Source organism: Vulpes lagopus, chromosome 16 (genome assembly GCF_018345385.1).
Source record: "Vulpes lagopus strain Blue_001 chromosome 16, ASM1834538v1, whole genome shotgun sequence".
Classification (NCBI taxonomy): Eukaryota; Metazoa; Chordata; class Mammalia; order Carnivora; family Canidae; genus Vulpes; species Vulpes lagopus.
Window position 1 is genome coordinate 59,427,189 of NC_054839.1, and position 25,443 is coordinate 59,452,631.

At 34.6% G+C, this 25,443-nt stretch overlaps 1 protein-coding gene across 1 annotated transcript in view; it reads left to right on the plus strand.

Annotated features, from left to right (window-relative positions):
• Positions 1-25,443, plus strand: part of LOC121476930 (histone-lysine N-methyltransferase SETDB2) — an 85,193-nt gene that overhangs the window by 4,270 nt on the left and 55,480 nt on the right. The window contains exons 3-6 of the mRNA XM_041731071.1: positions 2,147-2,496; positions 8,494-8,619; positions 10,035-10,100; positions 13,108-13,204. Of these exons, the coding sequence (XP_041587005.1) occupies positions 2,481-2,496; positions 8,494-8,619; positions 10,035-10,100; positions 13,108-13,204 (305 nt within the window). The 5' untranslated portion in view covers positions 2,147-2,480. The remainder of the gene's footprint in view (positions 1-2,146; positions 2,497-8,493; positions 8,620-10,034; positions 10,101-13,107; positions 13,205-25,443) is intronic.

Here is a 25,443-nt window from a genome sequence, read left to right on the forward strand (position 1 = left end):
CCTGCTTCTACTTAACTTATACCAATCTAGCAATAATCCCCTTCCATTTCCCTTCTATAATTTCCCACACTTATTTGTATTATTTTTGTTCATTTGTTATTAAACCCATTTTTAATCAGTCTTTAGCATTAATGTGTTTTAGTCATTTTCTCATTTTTGCTTCTTATATCTGAGTACTTCTGTGTGTGTTAGTTTTTTTCACAAAATTTTGGGTACTTTCTTTCAGAGAGTCCCTAAGTGGCTTTTTGAATGTCTCAAAGTCTCTTCCCTTCCACTATTGAAAGATAGCTTGGCTGAAATGGCATTCTGGGGTCAGATTTACTTTTTGCCTTAACTTGCTGCATCTGGTATTTCTGATGAGAAGTCTGATTACCAGTCCGATATGTGTTTATTTTAGATAATCTAGATTTTCTGGAAGCTTCTAAGACTTCGTATTTTTTATATTTTAAAGCTTATACACAATTTGTCTAGTAGCATGTATTTTTATCTTGCTTGGTACTCAGTGACCCTTAATTGGTTTATGTGTTTTACAGTTTTGAGAAATTCTTGGTATTTATTGCCTCTTTTTCATTCTATTTTCTTCTTATTTCTTTCTTCTGTGTTCTAATGAATTACTCAGCTCAGTCTTCTAGCTTACTGCTGGCTCTTCATCTGAGTTTATGCCATTCATTAATTCAGTCATCTATTGAGTTTATTTAACAACTATTTTTATGTCCAAGATGCCTTAATGTTTGTTTTTCAAAATCATGTTATTGTATGGATGTTTCCTTCTTTAGCTCTTTGAGGATATTAAATACAATAACATTTGTTTTAAAATTATTTTCAGGATGTTCTGTTCTGTTGACTGTAAGTCCATCCTTTGGTGGGTTTGCTTAAGTCTCTTTTATGGTGTAGCTTTCCTCAGATATTTAATGACTTTGAGTTGTGTGCTCATCTTCTGTGAGAAAATTCGCTCTTCCTTTTGCTGTGTTCTGATCGTGGTTGGCATTATGTCTTCAGCTTCCCATCTGTGTCCTTTCCCTAGAGAGGTCTCACAGCTTGGTCCATAGAGAGTTCCCTTTTTGTTTTTAACATGACTATATTTTTTAATTTAAAAAAATCTTCTAATGTTTCTGTGGTTTGGTGTGGGATTGGGGGAAGAATTTATCATACGTTGGCTAACATCTTGAGACTGAGAATTCTTGATCTTTTGACGTATAGTTCCACCTCCAAGTGTATATCTTACGGAAATAATCAGACATATGCATAAAATATATTCCAGAATTATTCATTATATTGAAAAAAATAGAGATAATCTAAATGTCCAATATAGAGGTTTATTTACAGTACTAATTAATAATTTATGAAAATTTAATTAAGATTCTTTGGTGTACTTTAATACATGGATTGATTATTGAACAAAGTACGTTATAACAGCCACTTAAAAGTCATATAGAAAAATATTAATGAGGGTGGAAAGTACAAGATACGTTATCAATAAAAGATTATTAAAAAATTGCGTATACTAAAATCCAAATTTTATTTTAAAGTATATATACTGAGGGCAACCCTGGTGGCTTAGCAGTTTAGCCCCGCTTGCAGCCCGGGGTGTGATCCTGGAGACCCGGGATCGAGTCCCACGTCGTTCTCCCTGAGTGGAGCCTGCTTCTCCCTCTGCCTGTGTCTCTGCTTCTCTCTCTCTCTCTCTCTCTCTCTCTGAATAAATAAATAAAATCTTTAAAAAAAAATAAAAGTATATATACTGAAAGAACTATAATAATTGCTAATATTTATGGAGTCTTTTGTATGTGCCAGCCACTGTTCTAAGTAATTAAATCTTTACAACATCCCTTTGAGGTAGTTAGTGTTACCATCCCCATTGTAAAAGTTGTTGTAAAGTATTTATAAAAAATAAGAAAAGCTTAAAAATATTTATAAAATGGGGATAGTTTATGTGAATTAATATTTTAAGTATGGATGATTCTTAATTTCTCTGTAACTTTGTAATTTTGATATTTTACACATTTTCCCATTTAATATGCATTCTTGTTTCTATAACAGTGTATGTAATTTTAAAAGATAAAGCTGTTGTTAAAATAATCTTTTTTTTTTTTAATGTATTTTATTCTTTGCACATACGTACCAATCTTTATTGTTTTCTTTACAGAATGTTTCATGCATCCCTGGACCAAAAGATGGAGTTGGTTTTTATTTTTAAAAAGATATTATCAGTGATCTGAAGTTGCATGGACTTGGCATCAGATGGGACTAGTGGTCATTTTTTAAAGTTTCTTCAACCACAGTTACTATTTGAAAATTCAAGCATCCAAGAATATTGGGTTTAGAATTGGCATAATGATGTATTTTCTCTGAGGACTGCAAATTTCATAGAGACCATAGTTGGATGCCAGTTGGATTCCAATTATATTCTTCAATCAAAGTGATTCAGTCCTTTGAAAGTTAATTTTGAAGAGTTTTATGTTTATGGACGACGCCAAAAGATGGGAGAAAAAAATGGTAAGTTTCGAAACCATTGTTAAACATTATAAAGTGTATAGACTATTTAATGAAGCTGAATTGTGGAACTTCCAAGGTTTTTCGCTGCAAGTGACGGTTACACATTTGAAGGAATTTAGGATTTATTCTCATGTAGTCAACAATTTTGAGTCTTTATAATTAATTGTATATATAAACCTAAGTTCTTTAATGTACTTTTTTACTTTTTACAAAATACTCTTTATTCTTTTAGAAAACCTTTAGATTCACTTTTTAAAGAAAAGTTGACAGTACAGAAAATTCCCCTATCTTCTACATCCAATTTTACTTATGATTAACATCTTACATTTGGCTGGTACATTTTTTGCAATTCATGAACCATAATATGCATAATTAAAGTGCATAGTTTATTCATATTTTTGTAGTTTGTACCTGATGTCTTTTTCTGTTTCAGGATGTCACATTATATTTATTTGTCATGTCTCCATAGGGTTCTCTTGGATATAATAGTTTCTCAAACTTGTGTTTTATTTTGTAGTATTTTGTAGCCAAGTATTTTGTAGGATGCCCCTCTTATTGGAATTATTTATTGATTTTTTTTTTCTCATGATTAGAGCAAGGTTATAGGTTTTTGGGAAGAAGACCATAGAGATAATCACATCAGAGGTATTTGTTATCAACATAACATTTCTCTCTTGTGGATATTGAGCTTGATCATCTGGCTGACATAGTGTTATGTGATTTCTCCACTGCAAATTACATTTTTCTCTCCCTTTCCCTACAGTACTTTTTGATAGGAAATCCCTATATGCAGCTCATGTTATTGTTTTTTGAGAACAGAATATCTACATTAATTATTTGGAATTCTTTTACAAGGGGACATATCTCCTTTCTCCCAGTTATGTATTTTTTCAATCATTTATTTATTTCAGTATGGAGTTATGGGTAATTATGTTACTCTATCCAGTACTGTTTTGTTACTCAAATCGTCCCAGTATTGGCTGTTAGGAGCTCTTTCAGTTGGGTCTGTGTCCCTTTGACATACTCGTATCAATGTGTTTTTGTTTTTGTTTTCTTTTTTAGCACTTCCTCATTTTCTGGTCCTGTTAAGATGCTGCAGGTGTATCTTGTATATTTCCTGCCCCAGTTCTAGAGTCAGCCATTTCTTGAATGAGCCTTGGTTCCTTTTAATGAAGGATGGTGTCAGAAACCAAGATCTGGGCGATAGTTGTTACTGGGCTGTCCTTGCTTATAGGCCCTTTCGGCTGACAGAGCAAGGAAATGTATGTGTATGCTAACCTGTATATACACATATCTATAAATGTCTCTATATGTAACCATCAGTATCTATATTAAGCTAAACATGAGTTTATTCTGATGTTCCCAACTCTAATCCATTACACATCTCTCCCAACAGTGAGAAAAGTGGCTGCCACCATCTGTTACCCATTTAGTTACTCAATTTCTGTGTGTGTGTGTGTGTGTGTGTGTGTGTGTAGCCATATCAGAAATGTAAACTTATTCCCGGATAGGAAACTACAGTGCTTATGCACAGTTCCTTTTGCCTTTAGTCTTAAAGACTCCACTTATTTCCAAAGTTATTTAGGTTAGCATCTTTTCTACCTAGCCCTTCAGTGAGGTTGTGTATACAGTTGTAATACAGTTAGATGTTTTTATTGTGGTCAGCACTCCTTCCTTGGATCTGACCTCTTAAAGATATTTTAAAATTTCACTACCCTTTAACACACTTGTAATATACAGATTGTTATACAGATCATACTGTTGATCTAGTAGTCACTGGACTATTCATCTAGGCCAGTAGTTCTCAAACTTCATTTTGGTCTCAGGACTATTTTATACTCTTAAAAGTACTTAAAATCCCTGCCAGTTTTAGTTTATGTGGATAATATCTCTTCATATTTACTGTATTAGAAACTGGGGCTCCTGGGTGGCTCAGTTAAGCATCTGCCTTTGGCTCAGGTTGTGATCCTGGGGTCCTGGAATCAAATCCCACATTAGGCTTCCTGCTCAGTGGGCAGTCTGCTTCTCCCTCACTTCTGCCCCTCCACTTGCTCTCTTTCTCACTCGGGCTTGCTCACTCTCAAATGAAATCTTTAAAAAATAGGAATTGAAATTGAGAAGCTTCACAAATGTTAATGGACTCATTTAAAAAATAACAATAAGCGCAGCATGTTAACAATTTACATTTTTGTGAGAAGTAACTATTCTAAAAAAAAATTAGAAAAACATTGTTTTACACCTTTATAAATCTCTTTTATAGTTAGTTTAATAGAAGGAGTCTCATTATCTGCTTTTGCATTCAATCTGTTATGATACGTTGTTTTGGTTGAAATGTATGAAGAAAATGAAGGTTCACACATACAAAAAGTTGGGAAAAAATATCTTAATAGCCTTTCAGATAATTGTGGACTTTTTTTTTTTTATGCAACTACACAACTCAACAAGTAGTTACTTCTTCAGGGTCAATTGTAGTGTGAAATCTGAACACATATCTGTGAGTTTTATTACACTCTTACATTAAGGTCCATTGGTCCTTCTTGCACATTGAATAGATCTTTTATGATTTTATAATATCATGCATTAGCCACTTGGAAAATAATTGGATCAGTAAATTACGCAGATTTTCCAGATGTTGACACATTTCATCATATAATATTTAAAAATCACATTTGTTAATATTGCTACCAATATCATCAAAAAGTGATTAATTATAGAGAAGCTATGAGGCTTACTGTGGTATATGCAAGGTTTACAAATTTCCAGTTTTAACTTGGTAATGTAAATTTTATCATTAGCAACAAATGCTGTCGATATTGAACTTCAGATGGTAGGTTCACTTGGTGCTTTTCAAAATCTTCCATCTAGATATCCACCTCAAATGGATGGAACATTGATTCAAGAAACATGTTAACAACCATTTAAGTGCTTTCACAAATAGTTTTATCTAAGACCAGTGATTTTTGTTCATTACCTGTCAGTGAAAAACTTAATGATTTTAAGGATTCTGGAAGGTCCTTCAAAAAATACTTGCCCACTTAGCTGAATGAAATCAAAAATTCCACAATTAGAAATTAATTTCTTTCACTGAAGACTGTATTCCCTGTTTAATTGTATATGGTAAATTTTACTTTTACATCTTTAAAATTTGTATTTAGTATGTACTGTGTGCGTATATATATGTACGTATACATATATACTACGTATATATTTACTCTATGTAGTAATTTTTTGCTAAAAGCCACATGCTTATCCACACATCCAACTCCATGAGGTAGATGTTATTATTCCCATTTCATAGATATGGTCCAACAGCTTAACGACTGGCAGTACTGGGATTCAAACACAAATGCATCTGAACTCCAAAGTCTAGGTTGTTAATCACCACTTCTGTTTTTGTGTTGACTCCTGGTTTTCATTCTTTTTTTTTTAAAATATTTTATTTATTTATTCATGAGAATACACAGGGAGGAGAGAGAGAGAGGCAGAGACACAGGCAGAGGGAGAAGCAGGCTCCGTGCAGGGAGCCTGATGCAGGACTTGATCCCGGGTCTCCAGGATCATGCCCTGGGCCGAAGGCGGCGCTAAACCGCTGAGCCACCTGGGCTACCCCTCCTGGTTTTCTTTCCACCTGTTTGCTCCTTCTTGGTTTCCATGATTCTCTTTTCTTACATTCATTGCTCGTATATCGGAGACCCTCTTCTCATTGTATACATTCTCCCTAATCACATCTACTCTGTGATTTCAGCAAGCATTTGTGTGCCATTGACTCCAAAATCCATGTAATTGGACCAGATCTTACTCTGGAGCCTGTGTATCCAGTGTACTTAATACTACTTAAATTTCTCACTTGTCCCATCTTTACTCCTTATCTCTATGAGTACCATTACTATGCCCAAGTCAGAAACTTAATAACCTTTCTAAAAAACTAACCACATCAGAAGATGCTTAAACTTTTTGAGTGGATCCCATAGTCTTTCATATAAAAAGAGAGTTGCTCTCTTCTGCTGAGTGAAATAAGTCAATTGGAGAAAGACAAATACATGGTTTCACTCATATGAGGAATATAAGAAATAGTGGAAGGGACTATATGGGAAGGGATGGAAACTGGGGAAAACTTAGAGAGGAAGACAAACCATAAGATACTCCTCTAACTAGAAGACAAAGGGTTGCAGAAGAGGAGGGTATGGCGGTTGGAGTGGCTGGGTGATGGGCACCGAGGAGGGCACCTGATAGGATGAGCACTGGGCGTTATACTATATGTTGGCAAATTGAACTTAAGTAAAATACTAAAAATAAATAAAACTTAAAAATGGAGTTGCTTAGCATGGCATGAAAAGCTCTTCATGTCATGGTCCCTCTACTTTTTTTTTTTTTTTTTAAGATTTTATTCATTTATTCATGAAAGACACAGAGAGAGGCAGAGACACAGGCAGAGGGAGAAGCAGGCTCCATGCAGGGAGCCCAATGTGGGACTCGATCCCGGGACTCCAGGATCACTCCCTGAGCCGAAGGCAGACACTCAACCGCTGAGCCACCCAAGTGTCCCGGTCCCTCTACTTCTGAAGCATCATTCCTCATCCCTTTTGTCCTCTTACATTGTGCTTATTTCAGACCTTGAAACCTTGTCTGAGATGTGCTATGGGGAGTTTAAAAGTAGGCTTGGTCTCATGTAGGCATCAAGCCAAGGTGTCAACAGGGAACCAACACCCCTTCTGAGGCTGCTGTGGCGGCATCATCCCTAATTAGTGAGAGATCCCCTTTGGGTAAGGTGACTTTGTCAGGGAGACTTGGAACTATACCCAAGCCTTTTATGAAGATTCTCACCTTGTTGCCAAACTTAAGAGGTTCAGGGTTTAATTTTTATTAAGAAAAATGTATTTTTTGTGAACTTACTAGGCTCTCTGCTTATTAATTGTCCCAGTGGCTTCTCAAGTGATCTTTCTGAAGTACAATAGTTGTTATGTCCCTCTTTTGTTTAAAGCTCTATTCATTAGTTTTGAACATTTTATGTATTTTAACACTTTAACATATAAATGAATTTTAACATTTTAGGTATTTTTGTTACTTTTAAACATGGTAGAAATGTGAGATTTGCTTTTTCCAGTTTAATTGTCTTTCTCATATTTCTGTTTTAAACTTCGAAAGAATTATTTCCTCCAGGAAAATTTTTTTAAGTAAACTCTACCCCCAGCATGCAGGTTGAACTCAAGAGTTGTATGCTCTGCTGACTCAGCCAGCAAGGCACTTATCTTTAGGAATTTTTGATTAAGGTGTTCACTTGCTGAGCATCTGAAATATTGCCTCATCTATATAGCTACCTATAAAAAGTTTGAACATTATTTTGCTTCATATAATTATTTTAAGAATATAAAAGATTTTTAGAAACATTGTTGGACATACACAGCAATTGAGATGTTTTTTTTTTTTTCTTTTTTTTAAAGATTTTATTTATTTACTCATGAAAAACACAGAGAGAGGCATCGACACAGGCAAAGGGAGAAGCGGGCTCCCTGCAGGGAGCCCGATGTGGGACTTGATCCCAGGACCTTGGGATCAAGCCCTGAGCTGAAGGCAGATGCTCAGCCACTGAGCCACCAGGCATCCCTATTGAGGTGTTTCATTCTATAACTGTCCACTTCCATATTCAGTGGAAATTATATCCCTGAAACTTTTAAAATGCTTATGTGTTTATATATGTCTACCACCACCTTAGAATGAAGCTGTTCCTTCTGTTTTCCAGGAACACCAGAAATAGTATCACTGAAATTTTTAACGTATTTTTGTTGGCAGAAATAAATGAAATACTTAGGTCATATTCTTTGTTTATAGTTCTTATAAGGAAATAATGATCAAAATTTTTTTCCCTCAAGGTAAATGAAGACCAATAAAATTTTGATATTATTTAGAAACCAAGTGGATTCTATATAACATGTGCCTTGGGGAAATTATAGTCCATTTCTATTGAGCACTCAAGCTATTCACTTATTTTTATTTTAGGTGATGCAAAAACTTTCTGGATGGAACTGGAAGATGATGGAAAAGTGGACTTCATATTTGAACAAGTGCAAAATGTGCTGCAATCACTGAAACAAAAGATCAAAGATGGGTCTGCCACAAATAAAGGTATGGAGTACAAAAAACATTAAATACATTTAATGCTAAATATTAACCAATGGCAATATAGTACAATTATTTCCAGTATTTTTCATTTTAAAAGTCAAATTTTTTTTTTTGTTTTCTAAGAGCCTACTATGCATTCTGTTTCCTTTGTGTTTGTGCCCTGCTTCTGTAAACACTTGATTTTACCATATATCATAGACACTTAGTAAAAATGGGTAAAGATGATTACTTTGAATAACAGCTGCTGTGAATTTATCTCTTTTTCTCTCAGGCTACTTTGCTGTCCATGTTTTCTTTTTCTCTAATTCTTTTTGAGGCGGGGTGGGCATTGCAGAAGTAGTATCTGCTCATTGTACAACATTTAGTACATATAGAAAAATATGACAAATTACCCATCACTGCATCACTCAGACACCTAGTGTCTTTTAAAATATGAAAGCACATTTGACTATATTTTGCCTGCTTTAAACAGAATTTGCCTTACTAGTCTTCTGAAAGCAGAACTGCACTCTACATAGACAGCTAGTTCAGTCAGCCAAATTTTTATTTTTCCTGTCTCTTAGTTTTCAACCCTGGTTGGAGAGCCTTAGACTTTTATGTAGAAACCTACTTCTTTGCTTCAGGATGTAAGATTTTCAAGCAAATTGTCTTTTAGACCATTCTTAATATTTTTTGGATATTCTTATAGACATTAAATTTTGTTTGCTTGTCCAAAAATAGTATTGTTTTTCATTTTGTTTTATTTTATTATTTTTTATTTACTTATTCATGAGAGACACAGAGAAAGAGGCAGAGACACAGCAGAGGGAGATGCAGGCTCTCTGCAGGGAGCCTGAGGTGGGACTCGAACCCGGGACTTCTGATCAATGCCCTGGGCTGAAGGCAGGCACTCAACCCTTGAGCCACCGGGGCATCCCATTGTTTTTCATTTTAATATTCTTTTTCATTCCTTTCAGGAGTCAGATCTAGTTTTGAATCCAGTTCTACCACTTCCTTGCTGATTTGACCTGGAATATATAATGTTTTGGGGGGTTGATTTTGTTTTTTTGTTTTGTTTTGTTTAGAGAGGGAGAGAGGGGGGCAGAGGGAGCAAGAGGAAGAGAATTGTAAGCAGGCTCCACACCCAGTGCAGAGCCTAACACAGGGCTCGATCTCACAACCCTGAGATGACAACCTGAGCTGAAATCAAGAGTTGAGTGCTTAGCTGGCTTAGCCACCCAGGCACCTTGGAATAAATAGTTTAACCTAAGACTCAGTTTTTGTTTCTAATGCTGGTAATTGTCATAAGAACCTCTCAGAGGAGTTAATGAAGATTAAATAAGATAAAGTTTGTAAATTGTTTAGCACAGTAGCTGCCACCATGAATGAAAGTGATGCTGCTGATGATTGTTTTCATACTTTTTTATTTTCCTTAACAGAATATATTCAAGCAATGATTCTAGTGAATGAAGCAACCATAAGTAACAATTCCACATTGATAAAGGGTATGTGCATTTCTAATCCTAACCTTGAGTTTTCTGTTATTTTCTTGACTCGAAGCAGGCTTAATTGACTTAAGTATGTCAGATTACCTAAAGATTAGTTAAAGTGAAATGTAAGATCTAGGGCATCCGCGGTGGCCCAGCGGTTTAGTGCCGCTTTTGGCCTGGGGTGTGATCCCGGGGACCGGGATCAGGTCCCACATCTGGCTCGCTGCATGGAGCCTGCATCTCTCTCTGCCTGTGTCTCTGTCTCTCTTTGTCTCTGCCTCTCTCTGTGTCTGTCATGAATAAATGGGTAAGATTTAAAAAAAAAAAAAAAAAAGATCTATATTGGCAAATTATAAAGTCAATTTCCCTATTAAATGAAAAGTCCTACCCATCCAGAGATAGGAAATGCACATTCTTCTGAATGTCCTAGGGAAAGAGTAAGCAAATGTATCTCTTCTTCAGAATATTCTAAGACTGCAAACTATTGTAAACCCACTTTGTGAGAAAAACAGTACTAGAAAGGTATATTCCAGCATAGATATGTTAGTGTAAGGATTTTTTATTTCTAGATTATTATTAGACCATTAGTCTTGCAGACTGTAAACAAATTCATTTTAGAAGGGATTGATCAAAGATAATATCCCAGAACTGAGAAAAGAAAAAAAGTTTTTTTTTATCAGAATCACTCTCCTATAAATCTTTGTGTCTAATTATCCAAAATCTTAAGAAAGTGCTTTACTGAATTTTAATTAATACTGCTAAATATTAAAAAAAAAAATACTGCTAAATATTGTTAACAAATTAGAGTAATTTTAACTGCATAATTTGTAGGATTAAGGTTTTAAATCTCTGAAAATATAGCTAGCATCATCAGTCTATTTTTAAAAAAACTTTATGGTATTCAAAAGTATTCTCTATTTCAGTAGTTAATGTATAGTTTTAGAAGGGTGGATTCTTTAAGAAAACAGCTTTTGTCAGTATCTTTCAGTAGCACTTGGAATCAACATACTCAAGAGATTACACTAGTTTTGCAAGAGGGGCTTTAAAATGTGGGAGGAGGTAAGAGGAAATAAGTGGTTTTTTTTTTTTTTTCTTTCTGAAACAAATTATTTCTTACTATATGAAAGTAAATTGGGTTTTGGTTTAGGGATTTTTTTGTAATGATTTCATATTTTTATATAGTTCACTTGAAATATGAATTTATCAAAATACAAGTATATGTTTGCCAACGTGGAGCAATATTTGTAACTAAGTAATTGGGGAGTTGTATAATTGATATTATTGGCAAATACAAGGATTAAGAACTTCATAGGAATAAAATTTCATGTTAGTATTTTTTTAAAAAAGAATAGTGGGAAAAAAAAACAGAAAAAGAATAGTGAGACTGGGAGAAACAAAAAGACTTGGTGTCAAAACAAGCTATCCCAGATAGAACCTGGATTGCCCAAACCAGTAATTACTTTTATTTTCCTTGCTTGTGTATAACTGTAAATATGTGCTGTGTCCCCAAAGGATTGGATACTGTTTTCTTGAGAGGAATTATTATTTCCCCTTTCCTCCTTTATCTAATGATTAATTTTAAAATCTTTTTTTTTTCAGTAAGTCTTATTTCTAATTATGTTTATATACATTTAGTCATATTTGTTTGGTTTTATATGAGTCATACAAAGAAATTAGGAAAAATCAAATTCTTAATTTGTAAAACTTAATTTTTAATCCAGAATTATAGTCCTTATCAACTATCAGATTTTAAAGTTTTCTTTACCTTGATAATTAAAGAGGAATAATTATTTTCCAAGTAGCCAAATAGTGTTCTTTTTTTTATAACTTAAGCTATTCTTTTATTTACTTAAACTTTTCAAACACTTTTTTTTCTGCACCGAAAGACATTTGCAAGTTAATAATCTAAGGCAGGATGAGAATCACTTTTTTTCTTAAAGTCCATTAGTGCATAGAAGAGAACACATTTAAAAAATACTTTTAGGGGCACCTGAGTGTCTTAGTTAAGCATCTGACTTTTGATTTTAGCTCAGGCCATCATCTCAGGTCATGCGGTTGAGCCCCGTGTCAGGCTCTACACAGGGTAAGGAGCCTGCTTAAGGTCCTCTCCTCCTCCCCCTGCCCTTGCCCCTCACATGCATGCTTTCCCTAAAAAACGAGGGTGGACGAAGACATACGTATATGTGTGTATATATACACATATGTCTTTAAACCATAGAATATTCCATACATCCATTTTTCAAAATAAAAATAGGAAATCTGTAACTTTTCTCACTAAATACACAGTTTATTGTAGTCGTGTTAGTAAGACTAGGTGACGCGGAAAAAGAAGAGACAAGACATGAGATAAAATTAAGCACAGAGAGATAGAATGAGTAATATGAAAAATCAAATGGAAATATTAAAAGAGGTAACCAGATACCCCACCCTCCAAAAATGAAGGTAGCAGTTGAAAAATGAGAAAGTAAGAGATACATAAACTTTCCATTTTGTGACCTTTTAGTAAGAGTTATGTTATTTTTCTTTAAAATGCTAACAGATAAGGATAGTAAATGTTCACCTTAGTTGATTAAGGGGATCCCTGGGTGGCTCAGCAGTTTAGCGCCTGCCTTTGGCCCAGGGTGTGATTCTGGAGTCCCGGGATCGAGTCTCACATCAGGCTCCCTGTAGGAAGCCTGCTTCTCTCTCTTATTAATAAATAAATAAAATTTATTTATAAAACGTTTAAAATAAATAAATAAATAAAGGTTGATTAAAATTCAGATTAAGTTCAGGCCAAACTACATTTTCTCCGATAGAAGTCTCTTTATCCTAAGTCTTTTACTTTATCCTATCTTATTTTCTTAGTGTTTTTGAAAATATTGACACCTAATTTTTTGGCTTAATTTTAAAGTCTTACTATATTTGTAGATTGAAGGGCTCCAGATACCTCTAATCATTAAAGATATTATTTAGATATTACAGTAAATGATTTTTAACTTGGTATACTTGTTACTCAAACATTTGTATTTTCTTCATGTAGATCATATATCTGTGACTCAGAATGAACAGGAAAATAAATCAGGTTCATTGCCCTCTACATCATATGAAGACTCCTTTCCAGAAGACTGTACATCTCTGTATGTATACAGGTTACATTTATTTGTTGTTAATACTTTTGCTACTAGGAAGAGATTTACTCTTTTTAATCATTTGATGTAAGAATAGATAGAATATATAAAATTTTTTTTCCCCACCAAAGCTTTAAAAGTTGTAGATTTTATGTAGGATAAAGTTTCATACATATGTCATTTAACAAGCTGTTTACTTATTAATATCCCTAGGTAATCAAGTCTTTCAATAAAATTTAGTTTAAGATTTCTTTGTGTAGGGGATCCCTGGGTGGCTCAGCAGTTTGGTGCCTGCCTTGGGCCCAGGGCGCAATCCTGGAGTCTGAGGATCAAGTGCCAATCAGGCTCCCTGCATGGAGCCTGCTTCTCCCTCTGCCTGTGTCTGTCTCTCTCTCTCTCTCTCTCTCTCTCTCTGTCTCTCTCTGTCTCTCATGAGTAAATAAATAAAATCCATTTTTTTTTTTTTTTAATAAATAAAATCCTTAAAAAAAAAAGTTTTCTTTGTGTAGGGGTGCATGGGTGGCTCATTCAATTGAGTATCCAACTCTTCATTTCAACTCAGGTCATGATCTCATGGGTTGTGGAATCAGAATGTTGAGCTCTGCTCTCAGCGAGGAGTCCACTTGCAATTCTCTGTCTTCTTTTTGTCTGCCCCCCCCCCCCACTTGCATGTGGGTGCACTCAAATAAATAAACCTTTGAAAAAAAAATTGTATAAATTAGTTAATATACTGAAATCTATCAAACTGGCAATTTAACTAAAAATTTATTTTTCCTTGATTATTTATTTTTCATTATTTTTTAAGTAATCTCAACACCCAATGTGGGGGTTGAGATTAAGAGTCGGATGCTGTACCAACTGAGCCAGCCAGGTACCCTTGGATTATTTCATTTAGAGTATTGGAAAGGTGTAAACAGTATTTCTTTCACTATCAGTTCAGCTTTTCAAATAGTTTAACAGCTCTAAATTAGTATCAGAAAGCTTATGAGAATAGGCCAATTTTTTCTGACCTTTTCTTTCTCCTTTTACCATTTCAGTACCATTTCGTAAAGATTCCTTAGCATAAAGTAAAATTGTATAAAAGGAAATATGACATTCTGACACATGGTCTTTAATTTTAGTAGGTAATACCATTACTAAAACTTTCAAGAACTAGTGTAAAGGAAGTTTCTGAAAGTATTTTGAGCTAGGCCGAGGAACAGAATTTCAAAAACAAAAAGTGTCTTTATAGAGGAAGTTCTTACGTCAGTTGCCTTATTTTGTCTTTTCAGCAATATATTGAAAAATTGTCAATGTAGAATTCTATTTGTTTTATGAGAGTTTTAGATTGACCCTATTTTACATATGATTTGCATTTGCACATATTAGAGGTGTCATTACAGTTTGAGTCTAAATGATTCATAAAACATTACAATATTTTCAGATAAACCTAGAAATTCTGGTCTTTTGATATATAACATAAAATTTCATTACCTTCTAAAAACAAATTTAATAATTTTAAATCACAAAATCACTTTAAATCACAAATATAAGATTCTTTTTCATGTAAATTACCACCAGTCTTCCATCTTCTATTTATTTTACTAAAAATTTTAAGCCTGCATGCAGAAGTGGATTTATTCTTAAGTATCTCTTTTTGTTTTTTTCATTTTCCTGGCTTATCAGAATCTTTTTGAATTTTGAATCTCCTTTTATATTTTCTTTCCCTTTTAGTTTTTCTTCTTCCACAACATATTAAATGAGTTTTCTAGTCTTTAATATAGTCACTGAAAACGATATCGGATAGGACAGGACCAAAGATAAAACCCTTGCTGGCTCACTGTCCCTTCATTACTCTTCAGAAAGAATTGTTGGCCTAACTGAATTTACTTCTCTCTACAATTATCCCACCTCCATTTCTCTATCTTAACTGACAGGACTATTAGAGGAAATCAAGATTCACTGAAATAGCATTCTATATCATTGCCAGACATTATCAAGCCTTGATTAAAAAGGAAAATCAGGGGCACCTGGGTGGCTCAGCCAGTAGGTGTCTGCCTACTGACTATCAGGTCATGATCCTGGGGTCCTGTGATCCAGCCTACATCTCCCTTCTCCTTTGCCTGCCTGCTTGTGTGTGTGCTGTTTGACAGAAGACAGATGCTTAATCGGCTGAGCCACCCAGGCGCCCCACAATAAAATCTTGAAAAAAAATAAAATTAATTTAGTTTGTACTTTTCTTAATCCATTTTGGCTTTTCACATTTTACGTACTTTTCACATTCTTGTCACATGCTTGATTCTCTCTTCTAGAAATTGTTTCGAGATCATTTTTAAGCTAATCATTCTTTGCTGTCTGGAATGTTCCCTTTTTACCTATTTTTAAAAATCAGGGCAGCATTTACTCATTTTTTATTCATATTAAGTTTTTTCAAGACCTTGAGATATAATTTGTTTGGGCCTAGAATTTTAAATATGTTTAAATGAACTGGCTTTGTAGGACTCCTTTTAAATTATCACAGACTTTAATTTCTTTATTTTATTTTTGTCTGGTCTTAAAGTTGGGGCAGTACTTACAGATGGAAAAGATGAAGACACAATTGTTTTTGAGCTCTTCTTTCTGTTATCAGCCTTGTGCTGTCTTTCCCCTAACAAACTACTTGTTACAAACATAGCTTTAAAGTTTTTGTTGCTGTTTTACTAGCATTTTGGGGAACCTAAGTTCTTAGTAGGCTTGAACCTTTGTGAGACTTTCCTTATACCTTCACATCAAGATTTGTATTGATAATTGGTCTTCTTTTTTTCTTTTGTACATGTTCTTTTAAAAATCTGAGTTGAATTTAAATAAAATTAAAAAAAAAAAATCTGAGCTTCCCAAAGAAACTAGTTTCTCTAACTGCTTTGTCATCTCATTAGGATTATTTGTGATTACATAATCAGAATTTCATTTCCTTAGAACATGTAACTCTTCTTGTGCTATATTTCCACTTAGAGGTTTTGTCTGTGAGATCATACTAAACTTTGAGTTGAACTTTGTGAGGTCTTTTCAAATGTGAAAGGACATTTCTAATTAGCTCAGGGTTTTCTTTCTTTGCCATTAAGAATTTCAAGGCCATGTTTCATCCATGATCAAATTTGTGTTTAAATAATTCCTTTTTGTTTTTCCTCTGTAGATCATTAGCTTATTACTTGTTTTGCTTTCAGTAATTAAACCTCTAGCATGCCATTAGTTACATAGGCAGACAGGCAAACTTAATAGGGAATAACTTAAGCCAAGGCTTCTCACTCCCAGCTGAATTGCTCAAGGTCATACAGTTTGTCAGTGGCAAAACCAGAGTGAAAATCTTAGGTCTAATAAAAAACTGGCCTTCTATATTGTATTCTACAGTTGAATTGAATTTCTTCTTATAATTGAGCTATGACAGGTAAATGTAAAAACAAAAATTCTGGTGATAATTAAAAGGTATCTATTTTTGTGATGTTAGGAAACCTGGCTTCTTTTTCTTAGTCAGGTACTTTGGTGTGTCAGGAACACAAACCTACTCAAGCCAGTTTAAGTAGTAGAATTTATTAGAGATATGCCAGACATAGAGCTTTGACTAACATGGTAGAAGTAGGCTTGTTCCGCTGTGAAAGACAGAGATGTGAATTTAAGTCATTTGGCTTTTCACATGACATGCATACAAACACCCAAAGAGGTTTTTTAACTGGATGCACATGCAGACACACACACCCCTAATCTACACATACACACACATAAATAAAGTGAGCTGTCCAAGAACAGAAAACACAACACAGCATGGTATATAGGGACTAGAATTGAAACTGGGGAGTCAGTACCTGAGGTCAAGGTTGGCATTTTTTAGCTCTGCTTCTCTCCATCTGTTCTCAACTGGTTCTTCTGTTCCCACATAGCTGTCCCAGCTAAGCACTGTATGTATGACCTGCTAGTGCTAGTGTCAGGTCATGGTATATTTTTTTACGTATTGATAAAAAATTCTTGAGACGATGAATAGCCCAATGTGAATACATGACCCAATAGCTTTGAGTACAGTGAAATTAAAAGGGCCACCTTTTAGAAGAGGATGTCCAAAGAAAGGACTGAGCAGAAAACAAATGTATCTTACAGTCTTTAAGATAAATGTAGTTTACATAGGTTTTTTTTTTTAAAAAAAAATATGCTCCTTCAGTGGCCATCAAGGATAGAATGACTTTTTACCTCAGGCTTGCCAAAAGCTAGGGATTTTGTTGACAAGTCCCTGGGGCCTTGTAGCTTAAGGTGTCTAATAACAAAACAGTTCTCAATCCACATCCAAACTGAGCATTCCTTATACGGAACCTAGCAAACAGGCAAACAGGCGCAGACAATACCATACTTACCTACTTATCCTTTGTTTACCTCCAGTGTTTTCCTGTTTGGGGGGAGGGGGCGAGGCGGTCTATAACTAGGTTCACAACAGTATAGGATTGGGTCTTTTAATTTTTGTTTTTGTTTTTTTCTAGTAATGTATCTTTATATGTATAAGAAAGTTAACCTTTGTCCCCATAAAATGGAATTGAGCTGGTTACTTTACTTCTGGAGCTTTGTAGTAAATTGGTTTGCTTTCACTTATTATATGAAATGAGGCACAGATAAGAAAAGAATAATTTCCGAGGTTCTCATCAGTGTTTCATTTTCATGTTTTTCTGCTTCTTGTTTCCTAGTTCTGCTTCAGTATAAACGGTACTTTCTCCCTTTGTTAATTGCCTAATAACTCAAGCCTTCTACCTCTTAGTATTTATTAATCACCAGGAGAGAACTTTTAAGCCAGGTTGGCTAATGTTTTTGAAATCTTAAATTCCAAATTATCAGTTTTACTAGCATGTTTACTATTATGAATATTAGTCCTAAGTAGGTCTAATTGTGTATTGTTCCAATAATGACTAACTTGGAACTGTACTTATTGCCACATGAGATTATGTAAAAGTATATTGTAAACTATAAACTACGGTACAAACATTAGTTATTATTTAAGAACTCAGGGTAACCCAGAGACTTTCTCTCTCACATATACCCTGAATTAATCAATTTCATATTCAGAGAAGAACCTTTTGAGTCATCAAGTTAGTATTCCATATCTCCCTTTCCCCAAAGAAGCAAAACAGGAACAAAAGAAGATCATAGTTGAAATAGAGGAAATCAAATAAAAAGATTTGGAGAAAAGGATGCCACAGAAGAGAATCTGAAACATAATTTATTTGGTTAAGGCAAGTTGAAAAGGAAAATGAAATATTTGGTTTACTGGTTATACAACTCTGTAGGCGTATAAACAAAATCACTTGAGAGTGGGTAATCTCTGTCCGTTACCCAGTATAGGTTATAACCTGTAAAGAAGAAAGCCATGAGAGGCTAAGAGAATTTATTACAGTGAACACTGAATGAAATAAGAGGAATGAAGGTTCTCAGGTAGACAAATAGAAGTGCTCAGAGTTTGGAGTGTACTATGCTTTGTAAGAAAGAGTGATAGGAAGGAAGGTGGCACTTAATAAGAGAGAAGCAATTCCAGGCACATGCTTTAAAAACCAAGAAAATACTGGATACCAAAATAAATAAATGAATAAAAGCAAAACTAAGGTGTAGACTAGGCTAAAGAAGATACAAGTTAAACAGAAGAGTAAAGCAAAAGGTGTATCATAGAATTTATTTCTTGCTATAGAATATGCCCCCAGCATTATTCAAAAATACTAAAACAGATTGAAATTAGTTGTTTCCTCAAGATTCTTCCGTTCTTTTCCTCCTCGTTGGATTTGCCTTATTCTAGCTACATTCTCATCCGGTATTTTTTTACTATCTTTTCAAGAAGTTTAAAAGATTAACAACATAAAGGAATACAGCAAAACCCAAGCACAATCTAGAATTAACAGCTATTAACATTTCATTGTATTTGCTTTCAGTTTCCTTAAATAAACGTATAGGTATAGGTATGTATATATGAGGGTGGGGCCTCTTTGAACCTTACCTAACTTCTTGCAGTGACAAGTTTTATTCCCCTTTCTACCTTCCCAGGAGCATCACTATCATCAGTTATTTCTCTAGTTAATTTTTTTATATTTATATAGCCACAAACAATATATAGTACTATTGTAGTTTTAAAATATCATGGAAATACTCATACATGTATCATCTTGTTTTTCTCAGCATTGAGAGCTAGTCGTATTGCTGTGTATAGATCTGATTCATTCCTTTTTAACTCTTGTTTTTTCATAATGTGAAATACTAAATTTTATTTATTCCTTCAAGGATGGGTAATTAGATTGGTTTCAGATATTTCCTATTTATAAATAGTGTGACCAGTTTTATGCTAGTCTTTCTTTTAAGAAAGTATTCATTATAAAAGTCTCTTATTAAGGAGATCAGAGATGTGATCTGGAACGTGTAAGATTATACAGAATGTAAGAGAAAAGGTCAAATGGATGAGAAAACAAAGAGAATGATGAATAGTTACTGTCCTAAAAAAGAAACTACTAACAGAAAACCAGTAACTCCAGTTAATGCTATAGAAACGCTTTCAGGATTATCCCTATGTTGCAGTGGTCTTTAGAAAATGTATGCATTTCAAGCCAAAGTGGTAGGATTAGGGTCAATGTGCTGCTGCTCATGGCGAAGAAAATCCCACGTAAACTAGAACTCAGAATTTCTCTGACAACTCTGAAAATAAAAATGCATGCCTTTTCCATTTATAAATTTGGTAATTATAAAAATACGAAATGTAGATATTTTCAGTATACTAAAAGATAGTTAATGTCAATCTACATTACAAAAGCATTGCTTCTGGAAAAATCTGCCATATTTTTTTGTGAACTAAAACAGAAACTAGAATAAGCAAAACAAAAACAACAAAGGAGATAACTTCTGAGTATAAGAAAATATCTAGTCTTAGGACTCCTGGGTGGCTCAGCAGTTGAGCATCTGCCTTTGGCTAAGGGCGTGATCCCGGAGTCCCAGGAATCCCAGGATTGAGTCCCACATCAGGCTCTCTCTGCATGGAGCCTGCTTCTCCTCCCCCTTCCTGGGTCTCTGCCTCTCTCTCCGTGTCTCTCATGAATAAATAAATAAAATCTTTAAAAAGAAAGAAAAAATATCAAGTCTTGAGGTGTAAAAGACTTTACCAAGATAGATACTCATTAAAAAAGAAGTTTAGTATTTTTTTTTTAATTTTTATTTATTTATGATAGTCACAGAGAGAGAGAGAGAGAGAGGCAGAGGCATAGGCAGAGGGAGAAGCAGGCTCCATGCACCGGGACCCCGACGTGGGATTCGATCCCGGGTCTCCAGGATCGCACCCTGGGCCAAAGGCAGGCGCTAAACCGCTGCGCCACCCAGGGATCCCTTAAAATTTTTTTTTAATTTTTATTTAGAAGTTTTAGTATTTATTAAAATATAAGTATGTTGGAAGTATTGAGACAAAAGCCAAAAACAAAATAATCAGGTTAGCACCAGACTTAATCCCTGCAGATGCTCAGAAAACATGCCAACCATATGCCTTCTGGAAAATTTTCTCATATATCCTCTTGTTGACCAAAAGATGAATCCGAATGTAGAAATTAGGATTGGGGAGGACATAGTATTTAAGATATGTCAGTGGCATGGAAACTATCTAAATATGAAGTTAACTATAATAAATAGGAGTCCTTAAACTCGGGGCCTTGGAGTCCCTTGATGGTATGCAAAATTTTGTGTTAATGGTTATTTCTAGGGAGAGAGTTCATAGTTTTCATGAGATGGAAAAAAGGATTCATGGCCCTAAAAGTTTAAATGCCACTATTAGGGATATGTGGATCTTAAGATTTTAGCATTTTTAATCCAGAGACATATTAAAAGAGTGAGATGACCAAGTGGAATTTATACTAGTCAAGCAAGAATGATTTAGTATTAGAAAATTCATTATTTTACCAAAGTAGAGCATAGGAAGAAAAACTTAACAGGTTCCAAAAGACCTTAAAAACTCAATACCAACAATTACAAATAGAAGAATTGTCTTTAATGTGATAGAGGATATATTTCTCTAACATCTATATCTTATGTATTTTTTATATCTTATGTATTGATGAAACTCTAGATGTATTTTCTTTAAGATTAATCAGAAATGCCTGCTATCATAATTATTCAATATTTTCCTAGAAATTCTAGATAGTATAGTTGAATATCAAAGAAAATATGCTTATTGAAATGTACACTGTAAAATTAGTTGTAGATGATCTTATCTACCTAGAAAATGTGTAAATTAAGAGCCATGTGTAAAATTAATAAGTTAAAAAGAGGGTTAAATAATAGTCACATAAAATAAAAATGTGGAAATCTATACCATTAGAAAATACAGAATAAAGTCCCCATTCACAGTACCAAAAAGTAAATAAATGGGACTAATCACAAGAAATGTATACATGAAGATAATTAAACTTAAATCTTTTAATAAATGGATAAACGTACTGTGTTCCTCGATGGGAAAGCTATATATTATAAAAATGTAATTCTTTACAAATAAATGTGTAGATTTAATTAATTTAATATGAGATCCAGGCACTTGGATTTTTTAAGTTGGCAAATACTATAAATTTAATTTCAAAAGGCAAAGAAAACAGAACATGTTCAAAAGGAAAAATAGTGACAGAGGACTTGCCCTGATAAATCTCAATATATTCCATCAACCTGTGGGAAAAAACCACATTGGTGTTCGTTTACATCAACTGGTAACAGTTGCAGAATAAGGCTAGAAAATAATAGAACATTTTATGTATTTGCAAGAACATGATTAAGCTAGCAAGTCAAAAGTTACACAGTTAAAAGACTTATTCAGTAATTGACTCTGGAAGAACTGGATATCATTTGGAAAATTTGAGTTTAGAATCTTCATGGTACATCTGAATAAATTCCAGATGAAATTGCACTCCCAACTCATGAAACAATTAATTACAAATTTAGAGCCCTAATAAAAATATTAAAGATTAGATGTTTTTCCATGACACTATGCATCATGGCTTTATTCATAGCATTACTTACATTTTATTGTAGATACTTAATTGTCTGTCTAGAACCTAAGCTCCTTGAGATCAAGGAGCTCTCATTGTTTTCATAGCACCTGGTATATAGCAGGAACTCAAGAAATATGAATGAATGAACGAACAAATAGGAAGTTGAACAAAACATATGAACAGATAGGTAACCAAAGGAAAAAAAAAGACCAATAAACATGAAATTATGTTCAAACTCTCTCTTAGAGAAAAACATTAAGGAGATAATAAAGTACTGGTTTTCATTTATCAAATTGGTTAAAAAATTTTTAATTGATAATTATATCAACATTCATACAGTGTAAATTAGTCTAGCCTTTTTGGAAAGCAATTTGGTAGTCCATATTGGTTAATAATGTGTGTACCTCCTAGCATCATGATTATGATCTCTAAAAGTTAATTCTCATTAAGCAGAATGAACCATAGACCTTTAGAGGAATGGCTGATTCTAGATCTGTGACTTCTCAAGACAAAAAGCAAGAAAGTCTATCAAAATAGACTGCCAAATGTGTTAAATATAGGAGCAAACTTGAAGAAGTTCCCACTGGCCAAAAATGGCACAATTTGAACATCTAAAGGAATAATCACTGTAATTGATTAAATCCATTAAATACATAAAAATCCATGGGTTCACGATAACATTTTAAGAATCAGTGACTGTGGTAGTTGTTGGGATACAACTCACCATTCTGAATTCTAGTAAATAAAGAGAAAGAATCAAGTATTTATCTTCTCTTTCCTATATTAACTGTATTTTAGATAACCCAAGAGTTGATGAGGAAAATTTCTTCTTTATCAAAGAATTCCAGCCAGAAAATGCAGTAGAAATGGTAGAATTGGAAGATTGTTATTTTTACAACTTCCCCCATTCCCAAAGAAACCGTGGCCTTAGGCCAGTGCTGTCAAACTAATGGTGGTTAAGAACAGGTGTTGTGTTTTGTTTTAAATTTCAAATTTATTGAGGAGGAATACACTTATAAAATCCAGTGAGATGTTGCAGCAATATTAAACTGATGTAAAAGTTTATAAACTTCTGCATCTTTATATTTTTGTACTTATTATGAATTGGTAAAAAACCACTGGGGGCTGACAGCCACAACACCTTGAGTAGCACTGGCCTAGACAATGATCATGAATGAATAACAAAACTATTAAGTGAAAGGAAGATATAGAACACCCTTCCCCCTCGCCTAAATTGATTGGTAACAAGTGTCAAAGATTACACCAGACATTAAGTGATGAAAACTGATTTTATTCAGTAACTACTGACAGGAGGAGGAAAAGCTGAGCTCCATTCCAATTTGTGCTGGAGTGGGATCCCTGGGTGGCGCAGTGGTTTAGCGCCTGCCTTTGGACCAGGGCGCGATCTTGGAGACCCGGGATCAAATCCCACGTCGGGCTCCTGGTGCATGGAGCCTGCTTCTCCTTCTGCCTGTGTCTCTGCCCCTCTCTCTCTCTCTCTCTCTCTCTGTGTGACTGTCATGAATAAAAAAAAAATAAAAAAATAAAAAACAATTTGTGCTGGAGTAACTGATATTTTAAAGGTGAATGAGGGAAAAGAGATAGAGGAAGAGGGGAACCCAAGTGAAAAATTACAGAGTCCATGTGAATGCCTCTGAGATCAGCTGTGGGGGCTAGCCAGAAATTGTCAAAGTTAGAATCTATCCTCCAACAGAGACGGTAAGACAGAGGCCCTATGTTTCCTGATGATTAACTTTCAAGGGAAGGGCCTTCAGGACCTAGAGAAAGGTGCTCCTGAGGGTTGTAGGAATTAAATACACATCTTTGAGGAATGGAGGACAAGATTCACAATTGTAAGCCCTTTTTAGTAAATGCTCTAAGAAAGGAAGGTGAGGGGCTCCTCTTTGGGTGTTGGCTAGGGGTAACCTTAAACTTGCCGACTGCCTTCGGCTTTTGCAGGCAGGCACTTTACTGGGACTTGGATCCTTCCAGAGACATGGCCATAGGCTGCTAAAAGCCTTGCCAGAGTTTGGTTGTCTTAGTGCATAGGTTTGGATGGAGTCATCATGTGCTAAGAGTGCTACGGTCCTTAAAAGTATGTGGGGGTTCCAATATAGCAGATTTTTTAATGAAAAAAAAAAACACAATTATGTGTTAAGTATGCAAGTTTTATTAAGATTATTTTGAAGTGTGTATTCTTGTTACCTAGTAATTTGTCTTAAAGGCATGTATCCTAAGGTAATCAGGAATTTGGTCAAGGATTTATGTATGAGGATGTTCATCAAAGCAGTAACCTACTGGAAAATTGGAAACAAATGTTTTCAATGTTAATAGATTTATAAATAAATTATAGTACATCCTTTAATCTGTTACATTGTCAGAAATTACAAAGCATCAAGAGCCATTGATGAGGCTCTGCAAAAGCAAGCACTCTCATAAATTGCTGGAAGGACTGACCCCCATGGAGAAGAGTTTGGCAGTCTTAACAGAATTACTGATTCATTTACCTGTGAACTAGGACTCCCACTTCTGGAAACCTATTCCGAAGTGAAACACTAAATGTATGAAATTGTTATGCACAAAGTTATTTGTTACATCATGATTGTGATAGCAAAAGATTGGAAAGAGTAGAAGACTAGTAAAATGTGGATTTTTTTTTTTTTTTAAGATTTTGTTTATTCATGAGAGACACACACACACACAGAGAGGCAGAGACACAGAGGGAGAAGCAGGAATGCAGGGAGCCCGACGCAGGACTCAATCCCGGGTCTCCAGGATCATGCCCTGGACTGAAGGTGGCGCTAAACCGCTGCGCTACCTGGGCTGCCCTAAAATGTGGAATTTATGCAGAGGAGTGCTTTATAGCTGGAAAAGGAATGGGGAACCTCATATCTGTGCATTCAGTATAGCATCCACGTGCTACATGTGACTATTTACGTTTGAATTATTTGAATTAAAATTAAACTTGAATCGATCAAAATTAAATTTAGTTTAAAATTCAGGGTTTTTTTTCAGTGTGGATGGAACTGGAGGGTATTATCCTGAATGAAATAAATCAGTTGGAGAAGGACAAACATCATATGGTTTCACTCATATGTGGGATATAAGAAATAGTGAAAGGGATTATAAGGGAAAGGAGGGGAACTGAGTGGGAAAAATTAGAGAGGGAGACAAATTATGAGAGACTCCCAATTCTAGGAAACAAAAGGAGGCAGAAGGGGAGGTGGGCAGGGGGATGGGGTAACTGAGTGATGGGCA